The sequence below is a fragment of the Grus americana genome, chromosome 4, assembly GCF_028858705.1.
Source record: "Grus americana isolate bGruAme1 chromosome 4, bGruAme1.mat, whole genome shotgun sequence".
Taxonomy (NCBI): Eukaryota; Metazoa; Chordata; class Aves; order Gruiformes; family Gruidae; genus Grus; species Grus americana.
Window position 1 is genome coordinate 1,947,813 of NC_072855.1, and position 26,669 is coordinate 1,974,481.

General features: G+C 54.4%; 1 protein-coding gene across 10 annotated transcripts in view; it reads right to left on the reverse strand.

Moving 5' to 3' along the window:
• Positions 1-24,791, reverse strand: part of RAB11FIP5 (RAB11 family interacting protein 5) — a 45,258-nt gene extending 20,467 nt beyond the window's left edge. For 8 of the 10 annotated variants that reach the window (XR_008577168.1, XR_008577167.1, XR_008577169.1 and 5 more), the window contains exons 1-3: positions 24,270-24,789; positions 8,820-9,259; positions 6,767-7,505 (exon numbers count right to left, since the gene is read on the reverse strand). Coding sequence is in view for 7 of the 10 variants with exons in the window: in XM_054825741.1 (XP_054681716.1) it covers positions 6,767-7,505; positions 8,820-9,259; positions 24,270-24,655 (1,565 nt within the window). In the remaining 3 variants the exon portion in view is untranslated. Of the gene's footprint in view, positions 1-6,766; positions 7,506-8,819; positions 9,260-14,887; positions 15,493-24,269 lie in introns of those variants that run through there. The other 2 variants (XM_054825743.1, XM_054825742.1) reach the window with 2 other exon arrangements.
• Positions 24,792-26,669: the final 1,878 nt, after the last annotated feature.

The following is a 26,669-nucleotide window of genomic DNA, read 5'->3' on the forward strand; positions in this document are numbered from 1 at the left end:
GTGTGCTGGTTTGGGCTGGGATGGAGTTAATTTTCTTCACAGTAGCTGGTACGGGGCTGTGTTTTGGATTTGTGCTGGAAACAGTGCTGGTAACACAGGGGTGTTTTCGTTCCTGCTGAGCAGCGCTCACACAGAGCCAAGGGCTGTTCTGCTCCTCACACCACCCCACCAGCGAGTGGGCTGGGGGTGCACAAGGAGTTGGGAGGGCACACGGCCGGGACCAAAGCGATATTCCATACCATATGGCGTCATGCTCAGCAATAAAACTAGGGGGAAGGAGGAGGAAGGGAGGGACGTTCGGAGCGATGGCGTTTGTCTTCCCAAGTCGCCATTACGCGTGATGAAGCCCTGCTTTCCTGGGGATGGCCGAACACCTGCCTGCCATGGGAAGTGGGGAATGAATTCCTTGGTTTGCTTTGCTTGTGCACAGCTTTTGCTTTACCTATTAAACTGTCTTTATCTCAACCCAGGAGTTTTCTCACTTTTACCCTTCTTCTTCTCTCCCACATCCCACCGTGGGGGGAGTGAGCAAGTGGCTGGGTGGGGCTGAGCCGCCGGCTGGGTTTAAACCATGACGGTCCTTTTTGGTGCCCAATGTGGGGCACGAAGGGTTTGAGATAATAACAGATTGACCAGAACGTATTAGAAGGAACTTATATCTGTTAACAGTTGTGGGTCACAATATTGATTCATCTGTTCTCGATATTAGTTTATCATCTGATCTGTGCCAAGTTTTTTTTTTCTGCTGTACCTGTTCAAGATTGGTGTTGGCTTTTGCTGTGCTCTGTAGTAACTAGTGATGTCGGCTCATTTAGTAAGGGATGAAGAAGCTTCTCCTAAGAGGGAACAGGAGAAAGAACCAGAAGAGGCAGCCTGTTCTGCAGCAGAGCATCACAGGAATGGGAAGAGGAAGAGACTGAAATCATAAATGAGACAGTAACCACCCGATCCCTATCCCAAAGTGAGCTGTGAGATATGCTGAAAGATTTTAGCCATCAAGCAGGTGAGCTAATTCTCAGCTGGTTACTCCCAATGCCGGGATACTGGGGCCAGTAGTGGGGAATTAGGGGGTAAGGAAGCCTGGCAGCTGGGGTCCCTTCCTAAGGATAAGGCCATTGACAAAGGGACTGGAAAAAGGGCAGGAGTCCTCAGTCTCTGGCGGCGACTCCTGCCAAGTGTGAGGGACAGGTATCCCTTCAGGGAAGAACTTGGAAATTCCCGAAGGGGGAGGACATGAGGAAGTGGGATGGTGAACCCACCTGGAGCCTAAACGTTTGGGGACAGGAGCTGCAAGGAAAAACAACAGCCAAAAAGCAAAAAAATCACTGTCCTGGTTCCTGTTGGGCAGAGTAGCAGGGCTGATGGTACTTGTGACCCTTTTGAAGGGACTTCTGTTTTGCAGTTACAAAAATCAAGTAATGAAGACTCTGACCAGGAACAGAGGGGCCCTGCCTTCGCCATCAGCCCCACCGGAGTATAAAGCTCTAGTGGGCACTGGTGCGCAGTGTGCTCTAATACCATCAGGTTACAGAGGGGCAGAATCTGTATTTCTGGAGTGACAGGAGGATCCCACAAACTGTCCATGTTGGAGGCTGAGGTAAGCCTAACTGGGAATGAGCGGTAAAAGCATCCTGTTGTGACTGGTCTGGTGGCTCCGTGCATCCTTGGCACAGACCACCTCCGGAGAGGGTATTTCAAAAACCCAAAAGGGCACCAGTGGGCTTTTGGTATAGCTGCCTTGAGTACGGAGAAGATCAAACAGCTGTCCAGCTTGCCTGGTCTCTCAGAGGATCCATCTGTGGTGGCGTTGCTGTGGGATAAAGAACAGCAGGTGCCAACTGCCACCATGACGTCGCACCGGTGACAATATCGCACCAATCGAGATCCCCTGGTTCCCATCCGTAAGTTGATCCGTTGACTGGAGAGTCAAGGAGTGATCAGTAAGACTCCTTCACCCTTTAACAGGTCCCATATGGCTGGTGCAAAAATCTAACGGAGAGTAGAGGCTAACACTGGACCGTTGAGGCCTGAATGAAGTCACGCCGCCGATGAGTGCTGCCATGTCGGACATGCTGGAACTTCAATATGAACCGGAGACAAAGGCCGCCGAATGGTACACAACAATTGATACTGCAACTGCGTTTTTCCCGATCCCTCTGGCAGCAGAGTGCGGGCCACCGTTTGCTTTCACGTTGGGGGGCATCCAGTACACCTAGAATCGACTGCCCCGGGGTGGAAACCCAGCCCCAGCAGTTGTCATGGGCTGATCCAGACTGCACTGGAACGGGGTGAAGCACCTGAACACCTGCAGTATAGTCATGACATCGTTGTGTGGGGCAATGCAGCAGAGGAAGTGTTTGAGAAGGGAAGAAGAATAATCTCGATTCTTTTGAAAGCTAGTTTCATTATGAAACAAAGTAAGGTCAAGGGACCTGCACAGGAAATTCAGGTTTTAGGAATAAAATGGCAAGATGGGCGTTGTCATTTCCTAATGGATGTGATCAATAAAATAGCAGCCATGTCTCCACTGAGTAGCAAAAAGGAAGCATAAGCTTTCTTAGGTGTTGTGGGTTTTTGGAGAATGCCTATTCCAGGTTACAGTCTGACTCTAAGCCCTCTCTATCGAGTGACCTGGAAGAAGAACGACTTTGAACGGGGCCCTGAGCAGCACCAAGCCTTCAAACGAGTTAAACAGGAGACCATTCTGCAGCAGCCCTCGGGCCAGTGCTGGGCTGGATGTTCAAAGGGAGGGTCCCCTCTGCACATCGTGCAGCTAGTGCTACGTGGAGTAAGCGGGTCACATTGATCACACAGCGGGCTCGTGTGGGAAACCCTGGCCACCCGGGAATCCTGGCAGCGATCGGGATTCACATCACCTCTCCTGTCCTGAGTGACCACCGTAACAGGTGGAGCCCAAAGTCATGGGCTAAATGGACTCAGTGCACATTTACGGACATTTCACAGACATTTCACAAGGGTGGTCCATAGACAAAGGGAATGATATCTGTGTATTATATCGAAGGATAGTGTGTTTTTATGTCAACCCAGCAGCTTTCACACTTTTAGCCTTCCGATTCCCTCCCCCATCCCACCTGGGGGGAGTGAGCGAGCAGCTGTGCAGTCGCCAGCTGGGGTTAAACTACGACAATAGGTCAGCAAAAATCACTCAGAACAGAAAACCTTTTTATAAAGCTGAAGTTAAAACCAGCTGAAAGTGGCTTCCTTATTTTAGAAAGAGTGGTTTTGCAAGAGCAAGTGGTTAAAGACAAGCTGTGCCAAACTTGTCTTAGCTACAGGCTAATTTAAACCTTAACTGTAAAGCATCTTTCTAATTACAGACCTTTTAACTAATTACAGGTTTGAGTTTTTTGGTCTCGCAAAGGTGACTGCTTTTGATGCTCTCTCCCCACGTTCAGCTCCAGGTGAAACTTGACCTATCCACGGTGGGCAAAAAGGTGAGAAAATGCTGCTTGCTCAGCTGATAGAAGCCACAAAGCTGAAGTGTCCAGACTCAGGAGAGCGGGAGAGAAAAAAACACTTTCTGCAGATAAGTCAAAGACTTAAAACTGCTCGATTCAGAGGCTGGTTCTCTCTACAAAGCAAAGGTTAATCCGTTTTCAGCTCTAGAAGTTACACTGGTAACTGAATAGCTCCTCCAGCTGCAGCTGGACATCCATAAAACACTCACAGATAAGCACTGCTAACTTTTCAGTCACACGCTTGAGAGACCAGATGCATTTGATCATCACAATACAGATGCCACCAGACTGTACGTTCAACGTGACACCATCAAGACCTAATAAGCTCTTCAACAGCCTTGACTTGGATGAGTGGCATAGTCCACAAAGTCGTTTAGTGTAAGGAAGGAGAACAAAATCAGAAAAGTTAGTTCTGTATAATTAGAATAAGTAATGATGTTGTAATTAATGGTCAAAGAAAAAATGAAGAACCAGGAAAGCCAGCCTAGAGACAGTCCATCTCCCTGGGACGATGGAAAGGCCATTTTTGCATCAAATGACTCAGTCACCATCTCCTGCTTCCCAGCATGGGCCACGTGCTGGGACAAACACTTCTTGTAACGCTCACCAAAGGTGCTCATCTACCCCGGCACCAACGCCCCAGACGCTGGGCTTCCCCCTCAAACCAGGCAGCTCTTGCACTTCACCATCCTCCATCAGACTGCTCCTAATGTTTACCTGCAATCTCCCTTGCTACAGTTTAAGCTCATTACTTCCCATTTTCAAATTGCAAACTGCAATTAAAGCCCATTCAGATGCTTATAAACATCCCAAAAGTGGCCCCTGTGAATTTGTTCCCTCCAGCCCATGCCCCTTCAAAGCGATTCCTACTTTCGGGAGAGAAAACCCCAACCAGAGGAGCTGCTGTGGCATGGCTCATCCAAGTTTCTCCTCAGAAGACAGCAGTCTGTGGACGGGGTCCTCAGCATACCACAGCAAACCGACTCTAAGCAAAGCTTAGCTTCAGCTTAGCTTGAAATTAAACTGTGAGCACTGAGGTAGATTAAAAAAAACACAGAGTGAAAACCCTCTGGGAAAGGAGTAACACTGGGAATGGGTTCAGCAGCTGTCATTTAAAAAAAAAAAATAAAAGCAGAGGGTTGTGGGAAACCAGCAGTGTTTAAGGGCACCTCTGCACTCACGGTGATTATCCACTGGGTTGGATGCTACAGGCACTCGGGAGCGAGTTCGCAGCCAGATCGGACATCCCTGCCTTGAAGACAGCAGCATCCATTGGAGGAGCAGGGCACGCAGGGCTCACACGTCAGGTTGTAACGCACGGCCCGTCTCAGCCTCCATCCTAGAACTGCAAAGCGGGAGGAAACCCACAGGTTTCTCACCCATTTATCAAGGAAAAGGCTGCAGAGGGAGATGCAGAGGGCAGCCCATCATACACGTCCATTACAGGCTTTCAGTACTTTGCTGGTTGGCTCAGGCAGCTTGTGGAGAATGCAGAAAGATTTTTTTACGGGTTTATTTTTCATACTGTATCTTTTCTATTCTAGGACTTAAACAGCAGGTTTATTATCGCAAAATGAAAAAAAAAATTAAAAGAATAATTATCTTGGGTGGTAATATTCCATCCTTCCTCAATCACAGCATTCAGAGACCTGAATCCTTTAGTCTCATCCAGAAACAAACCTTGCACCGGGATGTGACACCAGATATCTACCGGGGTTTCAGTGAAAGATCCCTAAGTAGGAACGGCAGCCACAGCAGTCCCAGGACTTTGCGTTCATCTCTCCTGCTGCCGGAGCAGCTCGAGGACAGAGAGACAGCATCCTGCCTGGTCCTTCCCTTCCCCATCGCCTCCCCCGTGCAAGCCGGGCTTCGCTCCCCGGCGAAAAGCTTTGGGGGAAAGAGCCCTGTGCCCCCTGAAATGGGGTATTCATGCCACGGGGGAGCAGCCCCCCACCTGCCTCGGTGCCTCCAGCTCTGCCCGTGCAGCTGGAGCACTGACAGCGGGCAGGACCAAGCCTTGCCAGCCCTCATGGCTCTGTTCCCATCCTTGTGCCGACAGCACGTGCTCCTCTCGAGGCAGGCAGAACGAGGACACATGGCTTTCCGTCCTCGGGAAGGGTGGGTGGCACCACGTTCTTGCCTCCCATTGGCCTTAAAGACCACTACGAGCACGACATCTTGTAGGGTGAGCAAAGGAGGACTTTTGGGGCTGCCCCCGTTCTGAAGCCACGCTGAGCAATGTGCTCGCCCCCTCCTTACATCTGAGCAGCATTTTAAAAGCAGTTTAACCCATGTGGGAATCTGGTTAGGTTGAATAAACCATGAGTGCTCTCCTCATTAAAGGAGGCTTAGACTGAATTAAAATCCTTCTGCTTAATAAATTAGGTTAAAGTCAGCCCAGATTAGAAAATCCCTATAATAAATGAACCCTCTAGATTCAACCAGCTCTCAACTGCAAGTTATTTTCTCTGGCTGCTTTTAACCCTGTTTTCTCCCTCGCTGAGCAATGATAACACCACACCAGGCTCTTGGTTGATCTCTGGACACCCAGCTCAGCTGCCAGGGGCTACGGGGATGGACATGGGTGACACACCGTCGCGATAAAGCCCACACAGAAACAGCACGAACGCCACGTTTTGTGTGCTACCAGTACAGTGCTGAGGATTTGGAGGGATGAATCATCACGCAAAGTAAGAACAATTAGAGATTCATAATCGGGAGGAGGGAAGGCTGGGGTGGGATGGGAAGAGGAAAGAGCAGGGCTGGGATTAGTTACTTCAGAAATATTAACAATATCTCAAGTACTGCACCCCTAGGCCAGACCAGGGATGTAGAGGGGGTGGGAGGTTAATTAAAAAAAAAAAATCCAATTACATGTCACTATATCCCACATCCTACACTGACTGCCAGGGAAGCTTTTTTAGCTAATTAAAACATAACGATCCTTTACTTCGAGGCCACAGAAACACTTGGCATGACCACACTGAGCCTCACCTCTGCAAAGGGAAATGTCTCCCTCTTCACGAAGGGGATCCCTCCCTTCCCCAACCAGGAAACACGGCCCGTGAGGGCAAATGGAGCTGGTTTGTGGCAGAAGCTGGGGAGGATCCAGGAAAAATCACCCTCCCTTTAGACATTTAAGACCAAGGAAGCATTTCCTTTGCTATCGTCTCGTGGGGACCAGTCCTCCACTGATGCCGGAGAGCATTTAACTGTGCAGCCCTTGAAGATGGGAGGCTGGGGCAGCTTGTTAATGGGCTAGACATCAACACACCCATTTCACTGACCTGGGTTTCTGAGGGGACTCTTTGGGCTCCTTTGAACCGAACCAGCCGCTGGTTTTATTCCTCTCATCTCCCCCTGCCGTCGCATGGACGGACGAGCCGTGGGACGATCCCACTTTCTCCCCCTGGCCTTTGCTCCCCGCATCGCTCTTGTTGCCACCATGGTGGAAGAGGCCGCCCTTCGCCTTCTTGTCTTCCTTCCTCATTTCCTCCGGTTGTTTGTCCTTCATGGTCTCCGTGGAGAAGACCATGGGTGCTGCAGCCTGAGTCGGTTTGTTCTCTAAGCGACTGTTTTCTTCCATCTTGGCTCTGCCCAGATGGTTACTGAGAGTGACAGCTTTTGTGGAGACCTTCAGCTCTTCTTGCAAGGCTAAGCTGGGAGGAGACGGGATGAACCTGGGCTCGTCTCTCTGCTGCGTCCTCTCAAAGCTGCTGACCCCCCAAGGCACCTCATGGGAGTCGGGATGGAGGGGACTGAAGCCGAAGCCCTCCTCCTGCCGTCTGGGGATGCCAGGCACGGACAGCGGCGCCGAGCTCGGCGGGACAGACACGGGGCTCTTTGGTGCAGGCTCGTCGCTGTAAACGTGGCTCCCGTTGATGCAGAGGGAAGAGCGGGACACGGGATCGTTCTTTGGCTTCAGGCTTTGGATTGCTTTTGGCTCCAGGACCGGGCTGACTTGGGAGACATCATCACTGAATGCTCTCTTGTGGGTCAGCTTTGGAGATGGCAAGTAATCTTTCACTGGTGGGAAATAAAACACAAAACAGAAGTGAGGCCATCTGAGTAACAGGCACAGGTATGACAAGCATCATTATCTTCTACTTGCAAACACTAAGGAGATCTGTGAAATCATACTGGCTTTCTCCCTCCCAAGCTCTACCAGATTATAATTACATTACTAGAAATGCAAAGCATGGGTCACAACTATGTGGCTATACAAGCTATACAATACTCTCCCCATGCACATCACCTCCCACTGCAGGATCGACAAGATCCTTGTCTGAGAGGATCCAAGATCGATAATAAGTGCAAGAAACTACCCAGAAGCCACTTAAAGGGCTTATGCTTCCGTGGGATTTAAGAGTTTGCATTGAATAAAAGACGACGAGCCTCCGAGCTCTGCTCCGACAGGCCAGGCTGCTGCTTTGCGTGATATAAGCCAGGAGGGCTCAGCGCCTGCTGCTCCCTCCCACTGCCTCACCCTGTGGCTATTACCAATGCTCAGCAGATTTCCGAGCCCCGTGAGAAGGACTGCCTGGACTTCAGGTGACACGCAGCTGCTCTCCCCTCCTAGCCAGAGATGCTGTCTCCTTCACCACGATGCGAGGATGATGGGGCCAGACCGGTGCCTCTGCTCGCTCTCCAGCCGCGCACGAGAATGTCACCCAGCAGAAACTGAGAGGCATCACGTGCACGGTGAGAAGCTGCACGTACTCAGGGACTCCCACCCAATATGGGAATTTGCTGTCTCCGGCCAATTAAACCATTTAATTATATATTTTGTTTTCAAGGGATGGCAAGAATTAATTCACTACAAGGGCCTTTTTTGTTTGCAAATCACCACTCTCCGAGCGCCAAGGACTCAGATTGCTTTAATCACCAGGAACCGGTCACTGTTTCAGCTTTGCCTCCAAGCCGGAGGCGTCTCATTAGACAGCCGGGCAGCGCAGCAGCAACGTGTTCTGCTTCGCCCAGCCCTCTCCCAGGGGCTGACTGCTACGAGTCAGCATTAGGGGACAGAGAAGAAATGGTCCTAAGGAACCCTCGTAGCCTGCTAGCTTGTGGTGTGCTGCAGGGAGCACATGCGGCATCAATGTAAGTCAGGCTGTTCGTATACAGCTCAGCATGAAAAGGAAAATCTTATATCTCTCCTCCCGTTCTGGCAAGCACGTTGCTGCCAGCACGCAGAAGATCTCAGAGGGTTTGTGCAGGACACCGCTTCTTAGGTAAGCAATTAGTTAACAGATTTGCAGGAAAGCCCCAACAGCCCCTTACAAAGAAAAGAAGGGGGGGAAAAAAAAAGAGGGGTGGGGATTAAAATCATTATCCTCTTACCAGAGCGTTCTGTGGACAGACTGCTGTGTCTGCTTGGGGATTTGGTTACCTCGGGAACATTTGTGGCCAAGACCAGGCTGGCAGAAGAGATGGTGCTGTCGGATCCCAGGGAGGTGTTGGATTGTGTCAGGGACGACTTGCGCAGCTTGTTCTTCAAGAAGAAGCCCTTGACTTTGGACTTCTTGCCCCCGATGTCGTAGTCATCCTCCACGTCGAGGGCGCCCAAGCTGCTGGGGATGATAGCAGAGGCCGACTCCAAGTCGTATTTCTTCTTGCCCTTCACCTTGTCCTTCAGCTTGCCAAAAGGCGACCGCGGCTTGTCCTTCATGGACAGGTCGAACATGCTGGCTGTAAGGTTGTTGCGTGTGAACTGGATGCTCACCAGGATCTCACCACGCTCCTTCTCCTTCTTCCCAGCCTTAGAGTGTAGCTTGTGCCACCTGGAGTCGGAGAGGAAAGAAAAGGAAAGGCCCCTTTGTCATTTCCTTGACCAACAAGCCAGGAAGACCTTGAGGAGGATGCTACTGGGTGGGAGGTAGCACAAGCACCCCAGAAATCACCGGAGTCAGACACACGCAAACACCAAGCACAGAGGTGTCGCACGGAGCCAGACCTCTCCCTGAACTGCAGCAGCTTTGTAAGAGCTCTGTCTCCATCCCCATCCTAAAGCACTTCCACTAAATAACCTGGCAAACACCATCTTGCTCACCCTGGCGTCAGATAGCACCGTGCTTCGGGGGGACGTTACTGGTGGCCAAATTTTTGTACGGTCAGTTGATACGTTGCTGTGAGCTCGTGTTTAAAAAAAGACAGTCTTTCATGCTTGCGTTTTAAATATTCAAGAGCCAGTGACTCAGAACAAATCCTTTCAAGTCAGCGACAGTACCATAATGGCAAAGACACTCAACAGCATTCATTAAAATAACTTCATGCCAGACCCTTCGTGCCTCGCCCTAAATAAAGATGCTGAAGTTTGTCTAGAAGTGTCCTTGCATCAAGCATTTAGAGGATGCTGCATCCTGGGAGCAGGGCAGGAGGAGCTGGTGTGCAGCATCTACCCTACCCAACCCTTCCCAGGCTGCTGGATTTTTGGGAGACATCTGCATTCCCACAGATGGCAGTCTCCAGCCTGTGGGACAGCTGTGGGATCTGCGATGATCTGATGTGATCAGTGATAGTGGAGGATGCAGCAAACTTATATATCCATCACTTTCCCTTCCTCCAAATCCCCTAATTCTGCTGAGACATCTGTAAAATTTGAAGCAGCCAGAAGCCTGAGCTGGAGAAGGAAAATGATTTTATTTTAACACCCCTCATGCCAACCACCAAAGCCCAGCACCACGCTGCTGTGGCTGGTGAGAGCTCCCGAAGGAGATATTGGCCGTATCCACCAGCGCAAAAGCTTCAACTGACTCTGCAGCAGGTTACCGGGGGATGCTCCCTGCCGCCCTGCCCCAGACAAAACCCACGACACAGACTTTGCTCCATAGCTTTGCACACAGAGATGGAAGGAGCATGGGAAAAGCCTCCAAAACATTCACTGCAGAAGGGAAAAAAATCTCCCAACCTCCATTAAGGGCCCCATTCCCCTGCAGGGAACAGCCTGTGTGCTGGCAGGGCACGGAGCAACCCCTGGTACGTGCTGGGAGAGGAGACTTGCCTCCTGCCGGCTGGAAGGAATGGCGGGCGAGAGGACACCAAAGCAAGAGATGCCTGGAGAAACCTTCTAGTTGTCCAGCTCACAGAGGTACCACGTTCAGATGGGCAACTCGAAACGTGGGCCACGAGGGAACCATTTCTTCCCCAAAACCACTGCCAACCCAGCAGTCCTTCGCTCCCTTCTCCTCCCATGAGATGCCCTGTCTTTCTGTCCCGGTCCCGGGGTGGCTGCAGCAGGACGAGCGGGTTTCCAGCACAGCCGCTGCCTCTGCAGCTCTGATCCCTCCCGGATCGAAGTATTAAAATTCCCCTTAACAAGGTGCAAGGAAGTCTGCAGGTTCGGGGCAGACTGTATTTCTCCATGACATGCTTCACAGGTGAAGCAGGCAGCAATGGGAGGTGGAAGAAATTTCTAGACCTGAGTTAACAATTTCCCAGTGACTTCCCAGAAAAATAAATATCCCAGCAGTGTTTTATATCCACTTGAAAAGTGAAGTCACCGAAAATTAAAAAAAAAAAGGGGAAGGAAAATGTGAAGGGATGGAGATGGGTGTGACTACGCTGAAATCACCAGGGTGAGGAGAAAACTTGAATCGCGTCCTCCAGAAGTTCCTGAATGACTGCTGGGGAAGTTATCGCATCTCGGTCAAAGCTGGAAAGCCTGGAAAACCTACACGGTACCTCGGGAAGGGGGCACAAAATCCCTAATTCCCTACTGGGATGCCAGGATAAACAACAGGAGTGTACAGCTGGAAGTACCCAGGTCCTTCACCAGCCAATTCAGCTGCCACCGAGACGCAGGAGGGACTTTGCTGGGCACAGACACGGGGTTAAATCCCCCACAAACCCATTCCTATTCCTACAACTTGCTTATCCCACTCCCATACGATGCCTGATGCAAAATTTTCAGTACCCAGGCTTCAAGTTTGAAGATATCCAGGCATGCAGAAAAAAAAAACATGGAAAAAAAGCAGCATTAACCCCTTCCAGCGAGTCGTCGGCTGCAAAGAGACACCCAAAAAGGCTGATCCGCTGCAGGGAGCGGGAGCAGGTGAGTCAGGCGGACTCTTCCCGTAGGAGCGGTGAGGAAAAGGCTGCTTGGAACAGCACATCAAATATTATGTTGCTCAGTTTGATGCAAGACCTGGAAGAAATTCAAGAGGGAAGGGCTGCAGCAGCCTGCCAGCTGGGAGAGGAGAGATTTGGGGGCTGAATCATTTAGCAGGAAAAGAAAAAAAACCTCACAAATAGTTTTTATATCTTAGTCATCCCATGGAAAAAAAAAAAAAAAGAGAGAAGATCTGGGTGGATTAACATAAGGAAAGGCACAAGCTTGAGGATGATGAGATGTAACAGTCCGTAAGAGCCCTGCACTGGCTCAGCTCACATGGATGCACCCTCAGCATCTCCTGTCCCATCGCTTATGTTGCGGTCATTAAAATTAATTTGGGTGCTTGGCGGCGCCGCCTTTGAAAGAACAAGTCTTAAAACCTGATCTGCTTCAAAAAGCGTCCGTTCAAGGAAAAACCTCTGCTTATGCTGGCGCTGGATTAAGGAGCTATTTTTGGTTCCCAAGACCTAATCAGCAGTCGGCAAGCAGTCGGGACTACACCTCAAACAGGGAACAGAGCTATTTTTAGGCTGAGCTCTAAGTTTATGGCACAAGATGAGTGTTTGGGAGGATTAAGTTGTTCCATGTTGGGTTTTTCTTTTTTTTTTCTAATGAAACAGTGCCAGTGGAAGGTGCAAACACTGCCTCAGCTGGGATGCAGCAGGAGAGAAGGATCAGGGTGGGTTTCCAAGGCCCAGCCCAGCTAAACACAAACTCCCGCAGCATCATTTCACTATTAAACCCATCCCAGACCCCTTGGTTTCCATTTCTTACAGGAGATGCCCTCGGGGAAGAAGCCCTGGGTGGGAGGTGTCTGGATTAGGGCCACCCGAGCCCAAGTCTTGGAGAAGGACGTGGTTTCTTTTATGGAACTAGACGATATGCCTGGAAAAACAAACCAGCTTCTGCCCATACAAACCCTTTTCCAGGCCTGAAAGAGCAGCCGCGGGCTTTGCAGCTTGGGCTTAGACCAATTGTTCTGGATTTAACTGGGTTATATTAATCAGACTGTGGAAGAGGTGCTGGCACCGAGGAGCACGGGGGATCGAGGAAGCCATGCTAAGCATGTCCAACACCGGGGACACAGGTCTGCAAGGACACACAGACCCGCTTCTCAGAGGTGGTTTAGAGGCCTCTCTCGAGGAAGGTGTCACCAGCTTGGGTCCAGCTCCTTGCTGCACAGGACATCCAGGACAAGCCACCCATCTCTGGCCACCTACTCCTGGGGTGCTGCTCTTAGCAAGGTCTGGAGGGGCCACAGTCTGACATAGATTTTACTAGTTAAAAAATGTTCAGTTAAAGAGGCTTTCTTGTCCTGGTGCCAGAACTGGTGGAGACAGGGAGAAGGATTGCTCCTAGCTAAGGAGACATGCTCGGTGCCCAAGTCTGTGCTCCTTCCCTTGCTCCCTACAACTGGAAACGGTTCTCCCCCTTGAACACGGAGCGGAGGATGACACCATGAAACCCGCAGCTTCCTAGCCTGGTGGTCCTGTATCAACACCCTTCTGCTCCATGGAGATCTGCTCCTTTCAACCCGCCAGCTACTGCCCACCTCCACCGCAAGGCGATGCTTCTGCTGAGACACCTCGGCCCTGGCCATATGGAGAGCCAAGCTTGCTCAGAGACATCTCCAATGCAGCACGTCCTGGGAACGCAGCTTGAGCTAGCTTGAAGACACAAGCTGCAGGTTCAGGCAATTAACTTTTGCTAAAAAAAAAAATCCCTATATTCCTCCTCCTTATGCCCCAGAGGTCCAGCACCTCTGTGCACCGAGTAACTGCTTGCACCGTACTGGGTGCACATCCCCTCAAAAGCCAAAGGGCTTCTCCCAGCACCACCCTGGGATCTGCCATCCACGGATGCTGTGGCAGGGAAGGGGCAGGCGGGCACCCAGCCCCGGGGAGCTCTGCAGGAGGAAGGAAGCAGAAAGCCACCCCAGCACACAGGGACAGGAAAGGAAACCTCAAACACAAAACTTGCTGCACATGCCCCCCCAGAAAGGGGAAGCAGCTGGAGGCCACTTTGAGGTCTGGGGCAGCTCCTGGGAAGTCAGATGTGCTCTGGGGGTTTGCAAGCTCACATCCTGCTGCAGTAACACTGCTTGTGAGCACCACTGCTTGTGGTGGAGGGCTCCCCGGCCCCCCTGCGCAGCTGTGCACGCTCATTTAGGTCATCGCATTTAATCAGCACACCCAAACTGCCTCCAGACAGTTTCAGTAAAACCCTTTCCTGTGCAAAAGGCTCCTCTCTCCTCCCACTCGCCTCCACTGAGAGTCAAGGAGAATGGCGAGCCACGCAGCACAGGTGCCAAAAGGCAGGTTTGAGGGGAAACGCAGAGAGCGCCTGGCATCTATTTTTACATTTGCTGTTGCCAGGATCAATCAGAGCAGTAAGAGAGGCACGGAGAGCAGAGCACAATGCGCTGCTGTAGCTCCAGGCCCCCAAAACCCACGTGCTTTCCCCCATCCTCCAGCAGCATCCCATACAGGAAAGCCAACTAGTGCTGAGCAAAGGGAAAAAAACCCACCCTGGCATGGAAACAAGAGCGTAGGAGCTGTTTGTTAAGGAGGGAAAGCAACCCCACGGAGGATGCTGACAGGATGGATTTGCTCAGGGTTAGCACCTGCTTTGCGCCATCCCTCCTCCTCTGCTCTTCATCCTCTGTCGGGCTGTAGGTGACGGTTTATGGGGGCCACGGGGAGCACCTGCTTCTGGATACCAATACCTTCTGTTGGGTATCCAAACTACAAGGGGAAGACGCTTGGGGACCTCATCCATGGGGGCTGCCCCAGCACCTCCCGGGATGGGAAGCCAAGCTGCTGGGATGACCGGGGCGACACAGAGCCAACTCTTAACAGAAAGGCAATGCTGACCATGGCAAGGGGATCCCAGGGGAGACTGACCCCCAGCTTTCTGTCACTTTGTCCCTTCCATGACCCCCTCCTGATCAAGCAACTCCTGCAGCACAAAACCAAGCAGCACGAAGCCCAAGCCCCAATCCTGTCAGCAGCTTTCCAGGTCATTATCCTGAAGCCCCACAGTAATCTGAGCTCATTTTGTTGGTTTGGGATTACTACAGTCGCGACACCGGGATGAGATCAGGCAAGCAGGGCAGCACGTGCAACACGGCTCTCAGAGGTGCTGCGTGCACCATCAGGGCACCATTCTGCCCTACTTTCGGGGAGGATGTGGGTCCTTCCAAGGAAGATCACCATGCTCTCCCATGGGTCTGGTTGGGGTCCCCAGGAGATCCCCATCCACCCTCCAGCTCAGCCAGACCCACCTCACCCCGACAGACCTGTCCGACGTGCCCTGGGTACCTTCAGCAACGGTCCTCCAGTTTCACTCCTGGGCTGGTCCCAGTGCTTTACTAGCAGCAGGTTCAAGAGAGCTTCCTCGAGTGGTTAAATCCCTTAGCAACTCGTGGCATTCATGGACACATGCAGGGAAGGATGCACAGCTGGAGTGTTTCTAGAGCACTTCAACGGTCAGACGCTTCCCAAAAGCCTCCCAACACCACTCAGCGTTGTCAAGGTGGCCAAGGTTCACCTCGAGCTGAGCAGAAACTATAATCACAGCCTGGTTTAGGTTGGAAGGGACCTTAAGGATCACCTAGTTCCAATCCCCTGCCACGGGCAGGGACACCCTTGCCCCGCACAAGCCAGCCGCCTGAGCTGCAGTACAGAACAAGAGACAGCCCAACGTGGAGCCAATGCCTCTTCCCCGACCCCACCAGCCTGTCATTTACTGCTGATTCATCCCTGCAACAAGGTCTCCCCTGCTTATGAAAAGAGCCCCAAGTCTTTAATTAAAGACTACTTGGGCCCCTACAGCAACAGAGCGAGCAGGACGGAGCGCAGAAACGGCAATCCTGGGAAAACACAAATGTTGGCAGAAGGGGCACAGCTCCTCCTGGCATGACTCCCCTCAATGGGCACGGCACGGGCAGCGCAGAGGCATTTGAGTGAGACAAGAGCTGAAGCAGCCCTGCGGAAACATGCATGGGAGGAAGCTCACCTTCCCGAGAAGGGAAGCGTAGGGTGGAAAACAACCCAACCCTGGGGAGTTTTGTGCTTTCTGTCTGGCTTCATGTTTTTGACACAGCTTCCCCCACCAGTGCTGGGAAGCTTTTCTGCAGCGTAGGTTCATTTCGTGTTGGTTTTGGATGGCCTATTTTGCAAGGTGATCCCTGTAAGCTACTAAAAGCACAGATGGAAAATAAACACAGGCTGATTCCCCCGTGGATGGGGAAGAAAGGGCTCGAGCAGCTGAGATGGGAAGAAGTTCATCTCTCCAAACGTTCCTCTGAGAAGTGCTCGAAAACAAACTTGAACAAAGCAACCCCCCACGGCTCCTCTAATGGGTTCCAGCTTTGACACGACCAACGCAGCTGCTCAAGGGAGTCAGAAACAAAGAGCAGGAGCTGTACGCAGTGAGGGGCGCAAGAGGAGGGAGCTACGGACATGGCGCTGATGCTCCAAGCGATGTATTACCGCAGCCGATGCGAAACCTGCATGAGAAAATCCCACCACTGGTCATACCCATGCCGGGACAGAGAAGCTGTGCCTGCTCTGCTGTACCCGTGCCCTGCATGACTCGCAGGCCAGGAACAGAGATGTTGTCACTCCGGTGGGTCTTGATGGCAGGGAACAGCCTACAAACCTGCAAGGCACGATGAAAAACCCAGCCCTGCTTGTGTCCACAGCTCACTGACAAGCCTGGTGCAAGGTCCGGGCTGTGCTATGGAGCTGGCACATATCCTGCAGCACCTCAGTGCTCTGTGCACAAGGTCCATCCCAGAAAGGTCCTGAGCATCCTCGCTCCTGCATCCCAGCCGGAGCAGTGCCCCACAGGACCCTGCAGGACCCTAGCACCTCCCCTTGGCTAAGGGTGGACTGCCCCCAAATCTGCCCCTACGGCCTCTGTGCTGGCTGGCAAAGGCAACCAAGGGCGTGCAATGACACTGAGGGGGATGGTTTCAGGAGCCGGATAGACACCAGAGATGGAGAAGAGCTATCAACCACCGGGACAGTGCTGGCGTGACAGCAAGGTTGGGTAACTTCATCGCAAATCAATTTAGGCTAAGAAGATCAGAGGCTTTCCCCTCTCTAGCGTGGGATGGGCAGGTAGGAAAAGGAAGGGAGGGAAGATTTAAGGAGCTGTAAAACAGAGCATGAAACATTTATGAATGAAGAGAAGACAGTAATAGCAGGAGACAGAAAGTGATCTCCTCAGCTATATTTATCTGCTTATGCTCCACAGCATCCAAGGTTTGTGTCCTCCAAGTTGTGAACAAGCCAATAAACCACATTTGTGGTCACCAAATGACCTGAAGTGCCAGGCCAGCGTTGCCCAGGCCCAGAAGGACGAGGGGATGAGGCCCCTGTGCAAGGACGGGAGAGAAGGCAGCGCTGACGATCCACCGACCCACTGCACGAGAAACCGAGGGCACAAAAAAAAGTTGAAAAACCGAGCCCCGAGCTGACTTTGCAGAATTGCAAAGCACGACTGACACCGAGGAGCTGCTCCACAGGTTCCCCCAGTGCACCTGCTCCTGGGGAGCCGCTTAATGCACAACTCGACATGCACGGGATGGGCAGGAGAAACTCGTTTTTGCTGTAAATCCTTTTCCACTTCCAGCTGGGAAAAGCATCACGGCAGGGCTTGCATGGAGAACCTAATACCTAGAGGCTACGTAAGGCTTGGGAACGCAGCGCCTGTCCTCCACAGGGGAACACAACCCCAAGGGCTCCATGCAGCCTAAAGTACCGGCTGCACCCGCTTTGGCAACAGGTCATGCATTGACTGTTCATTCATCGCATCAACAGACATTGCAACTCACTCTCAGGCATGAGTCACGCACACGAAAAAGGGGGAAAAAGGGAAAAATGAATAAATCTTAAGCCCAGCAGCAAGTTTCTCTAATTACACACAGCTTTATCCTTGGTGGACTTGCTGGTGAAGAGACCCATGCACTGGAAACACAGAGCTGGGGGGGCCGTGGGATGCTGCTCCCAAACCCCCAGCCGGGCTGGAAAGGCTGTCCCGCTGGAAACCCAAACCCCGCGTCCCCAGCCAAGCTTCTGACAAGGAAAGAAAATTCCCATGGCGGTTATTTGCACACCTTCACCAAGAACAGGCTCCAACAAGCCCCAGGCCGTGAAGAGAGGCGGCAGCAAAGGTTTCAAAGCCGTTTTCACTCGACTGACCACATGCAGAAAGTATGCAAGGTCTTTTTTTGGACCCCAATTGTCAAGAAAGCCCTGGGCCAGCACGCTTGCCATGGAGCAGCGTCCGGAGCAAGAGGATTTCAACAGGCCAGATGACAGCAGAGCACCCAGAGCCCGTGGGGTTACTGGGGGCAAGGAACCCATTTTCCCTTTGTGCAGGCGCCTACGTAAGTGCATTTGCAAGCTGGCTACAGCGGATGGGCAGAATAACCCAGTGTAGACTCCCCCTGGCAGCAGCCGTGGCATGGATGTGCTCTCCACCCCAACGGATACTCCCCTTCCAGTGACAGTGACAAAGCAGGGGGGTGTCTCCATCAGACCCCCAAGCTGTGACACATCGCTCGAAGGGACCATGCTGCCGGGGTCCAGCTGAGGGTGCCCGCAGATGCTCTCCTCTGGGGCAATGCTACAATCGAGCAGATTCCCCTAGGAACCACAAAGAGTATCCCCCAAAAACTCCTCTCCTGCTGGGGACGCTGCCTTTGAGCCATCCAGCTTAGCCCAGTGTGATGATACATCCCCTTGAAGGGCGAGAGGAGAAGAGAACTGAGCCCACCCTGCCCTTCTGGTAGCCAGAGAGGAAGAAATATTTTGCCAGACTCTGTAGGGAAGGGAGGGAGTCACCTTGGAAAAGAAGAACTGAGGCGGCGAAGCTCCTGAAGCATGGCATGAGTGCTAGCTGAACTCAACACATGCAACAGCACCAGCTCCACCCGCGTCTGGAGGTTTGTACCAACAAGTTCGAGGTATTTCTGAGCTGGCTGTGGGTCTTTGTGCAGCTGCTAAGGGACAAAGACAGCTGGAGGCAGTTAGGGCTCTGAAGATTAGCATGAAACAAAGAAAGAAACCTGAATCTGGAGCTTTTTGGTTTTTAAGATGATGGAGGGTGACAGGCCAGCGGTCTCAGCCACTGACAGTTCTAAACCAACATGCCAGACTTGCAAAGCTGGGATCAAACTGCTCGAATACCTTTTAAAAAACAACAAAAGCAGAACCTTCCTGGAGCAGAACAGAGCAAGGGCCTTAAACTGCCATTGGCAGCCAGGTGGAAATGGGGTTAACTGGGCAGGTAGAAACAAAATCAAGCCCTGACACCATTTCGTAAGCAGCATCACCGCACCACCTTGGTGCTCTCCCCTGGGCTACCAGTTAGGGGCAAATAGTTGCCCGGGACAAGCTGGCCACCAAGGATCCTATCCTGAGGCCTGGCTGCCTCCTGCCCAGCCTTGCTTCCAGCAGCAGAGAGCATCTCGACCTGATTTTTGGCAGGACTAACCCTCCCCTCCCTCTGCTCGGCAGTGTTTCAACACAGCAGGGCGTTTCCTGGCTTGGCTGAGATGCAATGACCCCTCAGAGCCGCCTTTCCAGCCCCAAAACAAGGATTTCATCACAGCCCACGGCATCCAGGGAGCTCGCCGCTGCTCTCGGCCACCCTGAAGACCTTCACCAGCCTTGCTGGGCGCCTCTGATCAGAGTTGCCAGGGTTCTGTTTGCCCTTGTATTAAAACTTTCCATCCCAAAACCATCAGGGAGCAGCTATTTCCTCTCCACCCCGCTGCAAGGTCTCTTCCTCTCCTAGGCTTAAGGACAGCCGTGCAGAGGACACGGCCTCAGCAATTTGGCCTCGTCTCACGCCTGATAGGGAGCAGAAAGCGAGCTCTGACCCTGTGTGCGAAAATCTCCCCTAGGAGATGCAGCCAGAAGCCAAGGCCACGGTGGGAACGGCAACGAGTACAAACCACCGCATCTGAGAGAGATGCCACAGCCAAGAGCCTGCAGGCCACAGCGCACGCTCTGCTGCTAATGATCTCCACTGATTTTAATTTAACAAGGGAGGGCGACGGCCACAAGCACGCCATGGGCTGACAGCAGTCCAGAGGGGTTGGTTTAGTACCCAGAGGAAAGGTTTTGTAACCCAAGTAGCTTCTTCACTGATGGAGAGCAGGAGGGAGAGTGTCCCTTTCCTGCTGCCAGGGCAGAGATGCTGCGGCTGCCCGGGCAAAGGGCTGCACGCAAGCCCAGACCCCTCTGAGCGACTGGCCCCGGCCCCTCTGCAGCTGGGGAGGGACAGGAACAAGTAAAAGAAATGGCAGCAGGTAGAGGTTTGGGGAATTTGGAGCTGGGCTAATTTTGCATGGGTAACGACTCCGCAAGACAAGTTCCCTGTCGCAGAGACACCAAAGGCCACTCGTGGCTGTTGCTCCCCGTCTGAGGCAGCAGCCAGCAAGCAACTGCAAGTCACTGCAGGGAGACACCAGAGCCAGGAATTGCAACTCCTCTGCTACATTTACTGTCCCCTTACCCACAGGATACTAGTGCTGCAAAGCCCTGAATTTTGCTCTCCAAAGATCAAGCTCCAGCAGCTTGGTGTTTGCACGGCAAGCAGAGCTTCGCCCTAGAAGGCTCATGGCTTTAACCTTTCCCCTTTGCCACGGGGCTGTGAGGTCTGAGGGAAAAGAAAGCAAATGAAAATGGTATTTCAAAGGGGGAGAGAGGAGGTAACGACAATTAGGGTTTTTCTTTGCCCAGCCTAGGAAACTCCAGGTGCCCACCATCCCTCCCCGCCATCATCCCCACAGCCTGCAGAGCAAAATCAAGACCCTTTGGGCCCCCACGCAGCCACATCCAAGGTCCAACCCCGCAGGTGTCACTGCGCACCTCCTGTCCTCCCCAACGCCAAGCCCCCACCATGCCACCCACCAGACCACGATGGCCAAGGGGAAAACAGCTCGACGGGTGTCGGAATGAAGCCCTTATCTAGCTGGAGCCATTTCCACCCTTCCCAGATGCTCTGTTGACAGGGGTGGATGTGGAGGTAATGCTCCCCGGCTCGCTGCCACACCACAGGGAAGGCAGGATGAGCCCCCGCAGGGGACTGCAACAGCATTTCCTGGATGTCAGGAAGCAGAAGCGATAGCTGCCTTGCGGATACAGAAAAAACCCTCTTGTTTTGGAGGGACTGACCACCCCACTGAACAACTGCATCTCTCCGCGTGCCTGTGCCGAGCCGGCAGCACTTGAGGACCCACCAGCAGACCGTTATGGTCAGACACGGTGATGGTCAGCATGCCAATACGCGAGGACTTCATTGCACGGTCTCATCCTGCCAACAGCGCCAGGCTTTGGGCTCCAAAAAAAAATGAGGCAGGACAGAGAGCTGCAGGGACCAGGTCACGGGAGGGAGAGGTGAGAACAAGGAGAATCCCACCCGGCGCAGGGGTTTTTGATGCAGAAAGGTACTGTGTCCAGAGATGCACATCGGGCTCAGCAGGGCAGTGAAAAATGGGTGAAAAATAAAAGCACTACACGGCCCAAGTGGAAAGGGAGAAATGATGCTCGGCACTGTTGTTTTGCTTGCCAAGCCCAAGCCTTGGAGCTCGCTGAGCGTGGGACAAGCCTTGGGATGCCCAAAAAGGCCATGAGAGCTCTCAGGCTGCTCTTGTGCAACTCCAAGAGTTGATTTTCTCCCGGGCAAAACACTGAAATGACCAAGACGTTCGGCTGAACAAGGCAGCTCATAAACACCCCCGGATGCCGGCTGATGGCTCGTTCCTGGAGAAGAGTCCAAGTTTGACGGAACATTTTCCATTGAGCTGAAAACAAGTATAAAAATCATTGCCAGTAAAGTTTCCGTGCAACAAAAATCAGCAGGAAAACGAGAGCAAGGTCAACACACTGACAATCAAGGCCTTCTTTTTAAGCAGGGTCCCATTCCAACTGGCAGCAGTTTTATGCCCAGGAGTGAGGACCACAGATGGGGTCCTACAAACCAGCATGTGGTGGAGACTCAACTCAGATATCCCTTGTTTGGGGTGCCAACAGTTATCTCCGCTGCACAGGTCTGGGTGCGCTCCACGGTGCAGTCCCGGAGAAGGGGAGCCTGTGTTTGTTTTGCTATTTTTTAATCTGGGACTAAAATTTCCTCCTAAACAAAGTTATTGGCAATGAGGCTGAACCAGAAGTCAGTTAGAAGCTTATGCACAGCCAGCTCATGGAGCCAGACCCCTGGGGCTCCCCCCAGCCTTTCTCCCAGCTAGCTGAACACGCTCTGGCACTCAGGACCACCCCCCTCTAAAAATAACTGCAGCCCTTTCCATGCTGCAGACCTGCCACCCACCTTCAAGACACCTTCCAGCTCAGGGGTTCGAGTGAACGGAGATGCTTGGGGCACAGGGTTTGAGCTCTCGGTCACGTTTTCTGTGCTCGCTTCCATCACTGGGGGCCACGGGCGAAGATAAAGAGCCTTAACAGCTCTTGTGATCCTGAACAGCGCGAGGGGAAGTAAATTTTCCTTATGCAAGCAAAGTTACAGGAAGGGACAGAGATGGACAGCAAAAATCCTGGGGTTCTCCTGCCTCGCAGTCCAGATCCCCTCCTTGGGCTGCACCACGGTTATCAGGTTGTCAGCAGCTGTGACAGGCAGCACAGGGTCCAGCCGCCTTGGACGTTGCACCCATGGGATTAACGGTCCCTGACGCTGAGACCTTTGACACAAGACCAGAGGCTCAGCCTCCTGAAATCTTCACAGGACTGTCACAGGGCCCCCTGCTTTGCCCAGCTTCACAAACTTCTAACAGGAGCGCAGCTTTCCTTGAGACACAGCTCCTACCCCAGCTCCCGGCAAAGGGCTCTCTACCCAAACCACGAAGAGGACGGAAAGTTATTTCACATCTTCCCATGCCAAAACAACACGTCTCTCCCGGCACTCCCAAAAGGCCACTGATCGGCTCGCTCTGAAGTCCATGCACGATGCTGGTTTGAATTAGGCCCAAAGAATTCAGATCCACCTCCTCCAACGCCGCCCATTGTCCAGGCAGCGCTAATAAAAGCCAAAATAAACGCCGGGAGGGAAACACTCAGACACTAACTCCGGGGTTAGTCACTTTTCCTCTGTGCCCATGCTCCCATTTTAGGGTAAGCAGGAGTCTCCACAGGCTGCAGATGCAAACGAGCCACTTTTCTCCACGGGAAAAGTTTTTCCGACACCTTTTCACGCTAATTCCACTCTCCCGGAGTGAGGCTGCGCCATCTGCCAAGCTCCGGCGTTCCCTCTGCCACCTCCCTGGCTGTGCCCTGGGTAGGAGGGTGAGGGAGGCTCCTCTCCCAGCCTGCAGCTTTGGGCAGAGAGCCAGCCAAATTCCTGGGGTCTGGGGAGCCAGGGAGCGGAGGGGACGCTCCCAGAGGCATGCAGCAGCCCAGCCAGGTCTGCATAGAGCAAAGCTCAAAAAACTTCTTCCCTAGAGGAATTTCATCCACATTCCTGCATTTCTCTGCCTGGCAAAGGCTAGAAAACATTGTTATTGTTTTAAACCCTTCTGGGGGAAGAACAGTAAATCCCCAACACGCAGAGATTTATACTGGAAGCAACATGGGGCTGCGGTTCAGTCCCCCGAACTGGGGAACCCTCCTGCAGCAGCACCGCAACAAACCAGGTCACACCGATCGCCCCACTGAGCTGGTGTGGGCTGCAAAGCCACAGCAGCCCTCAGAAGGACAAACCACCGTGGCACCACCACGGTTTCCCAGGAGTGACAGACCCCAGGGGGACCCTCCCGGGACACGGAGGATCTCGCAGCACTCTGTCCCCTGGGACCCCCTGCCCAGGGGGAGGAAGGGTCCTGTGATGCCTTGTCCTGCACGACTCCCTTCCAGGGGGAACAGAGGGACCCCAAGACACCCCGTCCTCTACAACACCCGTCCTAGAGCGCACGTGACGTCCCACCCTCCGTGACGCCCCTCCTGGAGCATCCATGGGCCCTGCGATACCCTGTATCCTGCAATGCCCTTCCTGGGTCATACACGGAGCCCAGGCCACCCCGTCCTCTCTGACACCCTTCCCAGGGCATGCATGGACCCCGTGATTCCCCGTCACACACTTCTCACGGCGTGCACAGCCCCTATGATGGTGGACAACCTCCTGCAAAGCCCTTCCTGGGGCATGCCTGGACCCCACAACACCCTACTGACTCCCTGTGACACCCTCCCTAGGACGTCCACGGACCCTGCGACGCCCCACCTCCAGCAACACCCTTCCTGGGGCACACTTGGTCCCCACAGTTCCCTGTCCCCAGCGACACCCTTCTTGGGGCATGCAGGGACCCTGTGACACCCTACATCCTGCAAAGCCCTTTCCTGGGCATGCATGGAACTCACCACACCCTGCCTCCTGCAACGCCCTTCCTGGGGCTCACACAGACCCCATGACACCCCATCCACTGCGATGCCCTTCCTGGGGCTCACATGGATCCGTGAAGCCCATCCTGGGGCACGTAGGGAACCTGTGACACCCAACCCAGGGCATGCAGAGACCCCATCACACCCATCCTGGGGCATATAGGGACCCCGTGACACCCATCCCGGGGCATGCAGGGACCCCGTGATGCCCATCCCAGAGGCCTCCCCTGCTCTGCCCCCAGGGGCGTTGGGTGATGCCCGGCGGGACCCACTCACCGCTCATCAGGCACACGGCCCTGCTGCAGGGCGGGCTCCAGGGGCACCAGGGCCTGGCCCAGGAAGCGGTCCATGCCCACCAGGGCCCGGTGCATGACGGTGAGCACCAGGCCACCGCGGGCCGGGCCCGCCAGGGCACCCAGCTCGGGGGGCAGCTCGAAGGCACACTCCTCCCGCCATTCGGGGTTGCCGGTGCTCTTCTCGGCCACCGACGTGCTGTACTTCTCGCGGCCCAGCTGGATGATGGTGTAGGCGTCGGTTGTGCCCGGCTTGCCGCCGCCCTTGCACCGCAGCCCGCGGGCCTGCACCACCGTCACCTGGACGTGGGTGGGCAGCCAGGCCGGAGACCCCTCAGCGGGAAGCGCGGCCGCCCGCAGCAGCGCCATGGCGGGACGCTGAGGAGACGCCGGGCCGGACTGGGCCGGACAGAACCGAACCGAACCGAACCGAACCGAACCAGGCCGAGCCCGGCCGAGCCTCGCTCCGCCGCCGCTGCCGCAGCCGGGCCGCAGCCGAGCCCCACCGGCCGCCCCGCCCCAAGCCCCGCCCCGCCCCTGCCGTTCACCGCCCCCCGCCCCGCGGCCACGCCTGACTCCGCCCGCCGGCCCCGCCCCCTCGCCGGATCGGAGGGCGGGGAAAGGGGCGGGGCGAGGGGGCGGGGCGTGCAACGGGGCTGGGCGTGCACCAGGGCTCGTGTACCGGGGGAGGGCGTGCAACGGGGCGGGGGGGGCGTGCAACAGAGGAGGGCGTGCAACGGGAGTCGTGTATCGGGGGAGGGCGTGCAATGGGGCGGGGGGGGCGTGCAACGGAGGAGGGCGTGCAACGGGAGTCGTGTATCGGGGGAGGGCGTGCAACGGGAGGGGGCGTGCACCAGGAGAGGGCGTGCACCGGGGCTGGGCGTGCACCGGGGGGGGCATGCAACGCGCGAGGGCGTGCAACGGCGGGGGGCGTGCAGCGGGGGCGGTGTGTAACGGGGGGTGCGTGCAACGGGGCTGGGCGTGCAGCGGGGGCGGTGTGTAACGGGGGGTTGTGCCCCGGGACGGCGGGGTGGAGCACGCACCGCGCGTTGCACCGGGCCGGACACCGGGGGGGGGGGGGGTGCCTGGACACGCAGCGGGCTGGGCCACCGCAAAGCCACGATGGGCCATCCTGAGTGTCGCGACATGGCCCCCACGCCCGGGCGAGCTGGGAAGAGGGGGGGACGCGTCTGTGTGCCCCGACATCCCGCTGCACCCCCCGGCCCCCTGCGGGCGCTGCTGTTAGCGGCATTTCCCCTGCTCTTTGCTGTCACCCTGCCCCAAGGTGTGCGTGCGTGCGTGCGCATGTATGAGCATGCGTGTGCAAGCGTGTGCACGCACTTGCATGCACGTGCGAGCGCCAGCATGTGGGTCCACGCGTGTACAAACGCGCTTGTGTGTCCATGCATGCGTGAGCACGTGTGTCTGCGTGTGCATGTGCAAACGTGAGCATCCGTGTGCGTGCACCCATTGCTGCTGGAGCACCCCCTGCACCCCGGTCCGACCCCTGCCAGGGGCTTTGCAGAGCACCCGCACCACCAGCGGTTTGCAGGCTGCGTCACCCTTGACCGCGGCGCGCACGGGAGCAGATTCCCGGTTTCCCCCCCGGGATTATTCCCGGGGACGATGGTGACATCGAGCCGTGCACAACCTTTCCCTTTCCCCAACTTTGCTTTAAATATTCGGCAGCGTTTCCCACGCAGCGCCCGGGCGGGGGGACAGCGACGTCCCTGACGGGGCCCCAGTCCTAATAAACAATTAAAAACCTCTCCGCTGACCCTAATAACTCGATTGCACGCCCAAACCCGACATTCCCCGGCCCCTCAAGCAAGGTCACGCTGAAAAGCCGTGCCCGGGTGTACCGTACCCGGTACCGGCATTTTGGGTGCTCACGGCCCGTTTAGGACGGGGCGATCTGGGCCCCGGGGCTTCGATGCCATCGAGATAAGGGGCGTTTGGGGCCACCCCGGTTAATAAGCCGGCGCTGGGCTGCTCTGCTCTATCGCTCCCATCTCCGGGATCAAACCAGCAGCAATTTATTTATTTATTTATTTATTTTTAACCTCCTTTTACTTTGTGTCCCCTCCCCGGGGGCTGGGGCCGTCCGTTCCGCTCGGCCGCGGGGACGCAGGGTGCCCCGACGGGGTTATGGGGCATTGCAACGGGTGCAACGGCCCCTTTGGGGTTGCTGCATCCCCTCTCCTTGCTTTTGGGGGTTTGCACCGCTCCTGCTCGCCCCAAATGGCTGCTAAGGAGCCTGAAGCTGCTGAGTGCAGAAATAGCAGCATTTTGCCCCAAAAAGCCTCCCAGCAAGTGCATAAACTGGGGAAAATGGGGTAAAAAACCCCTCAGCAACCCATATTTTTTCCGGCAGGATGCGCTG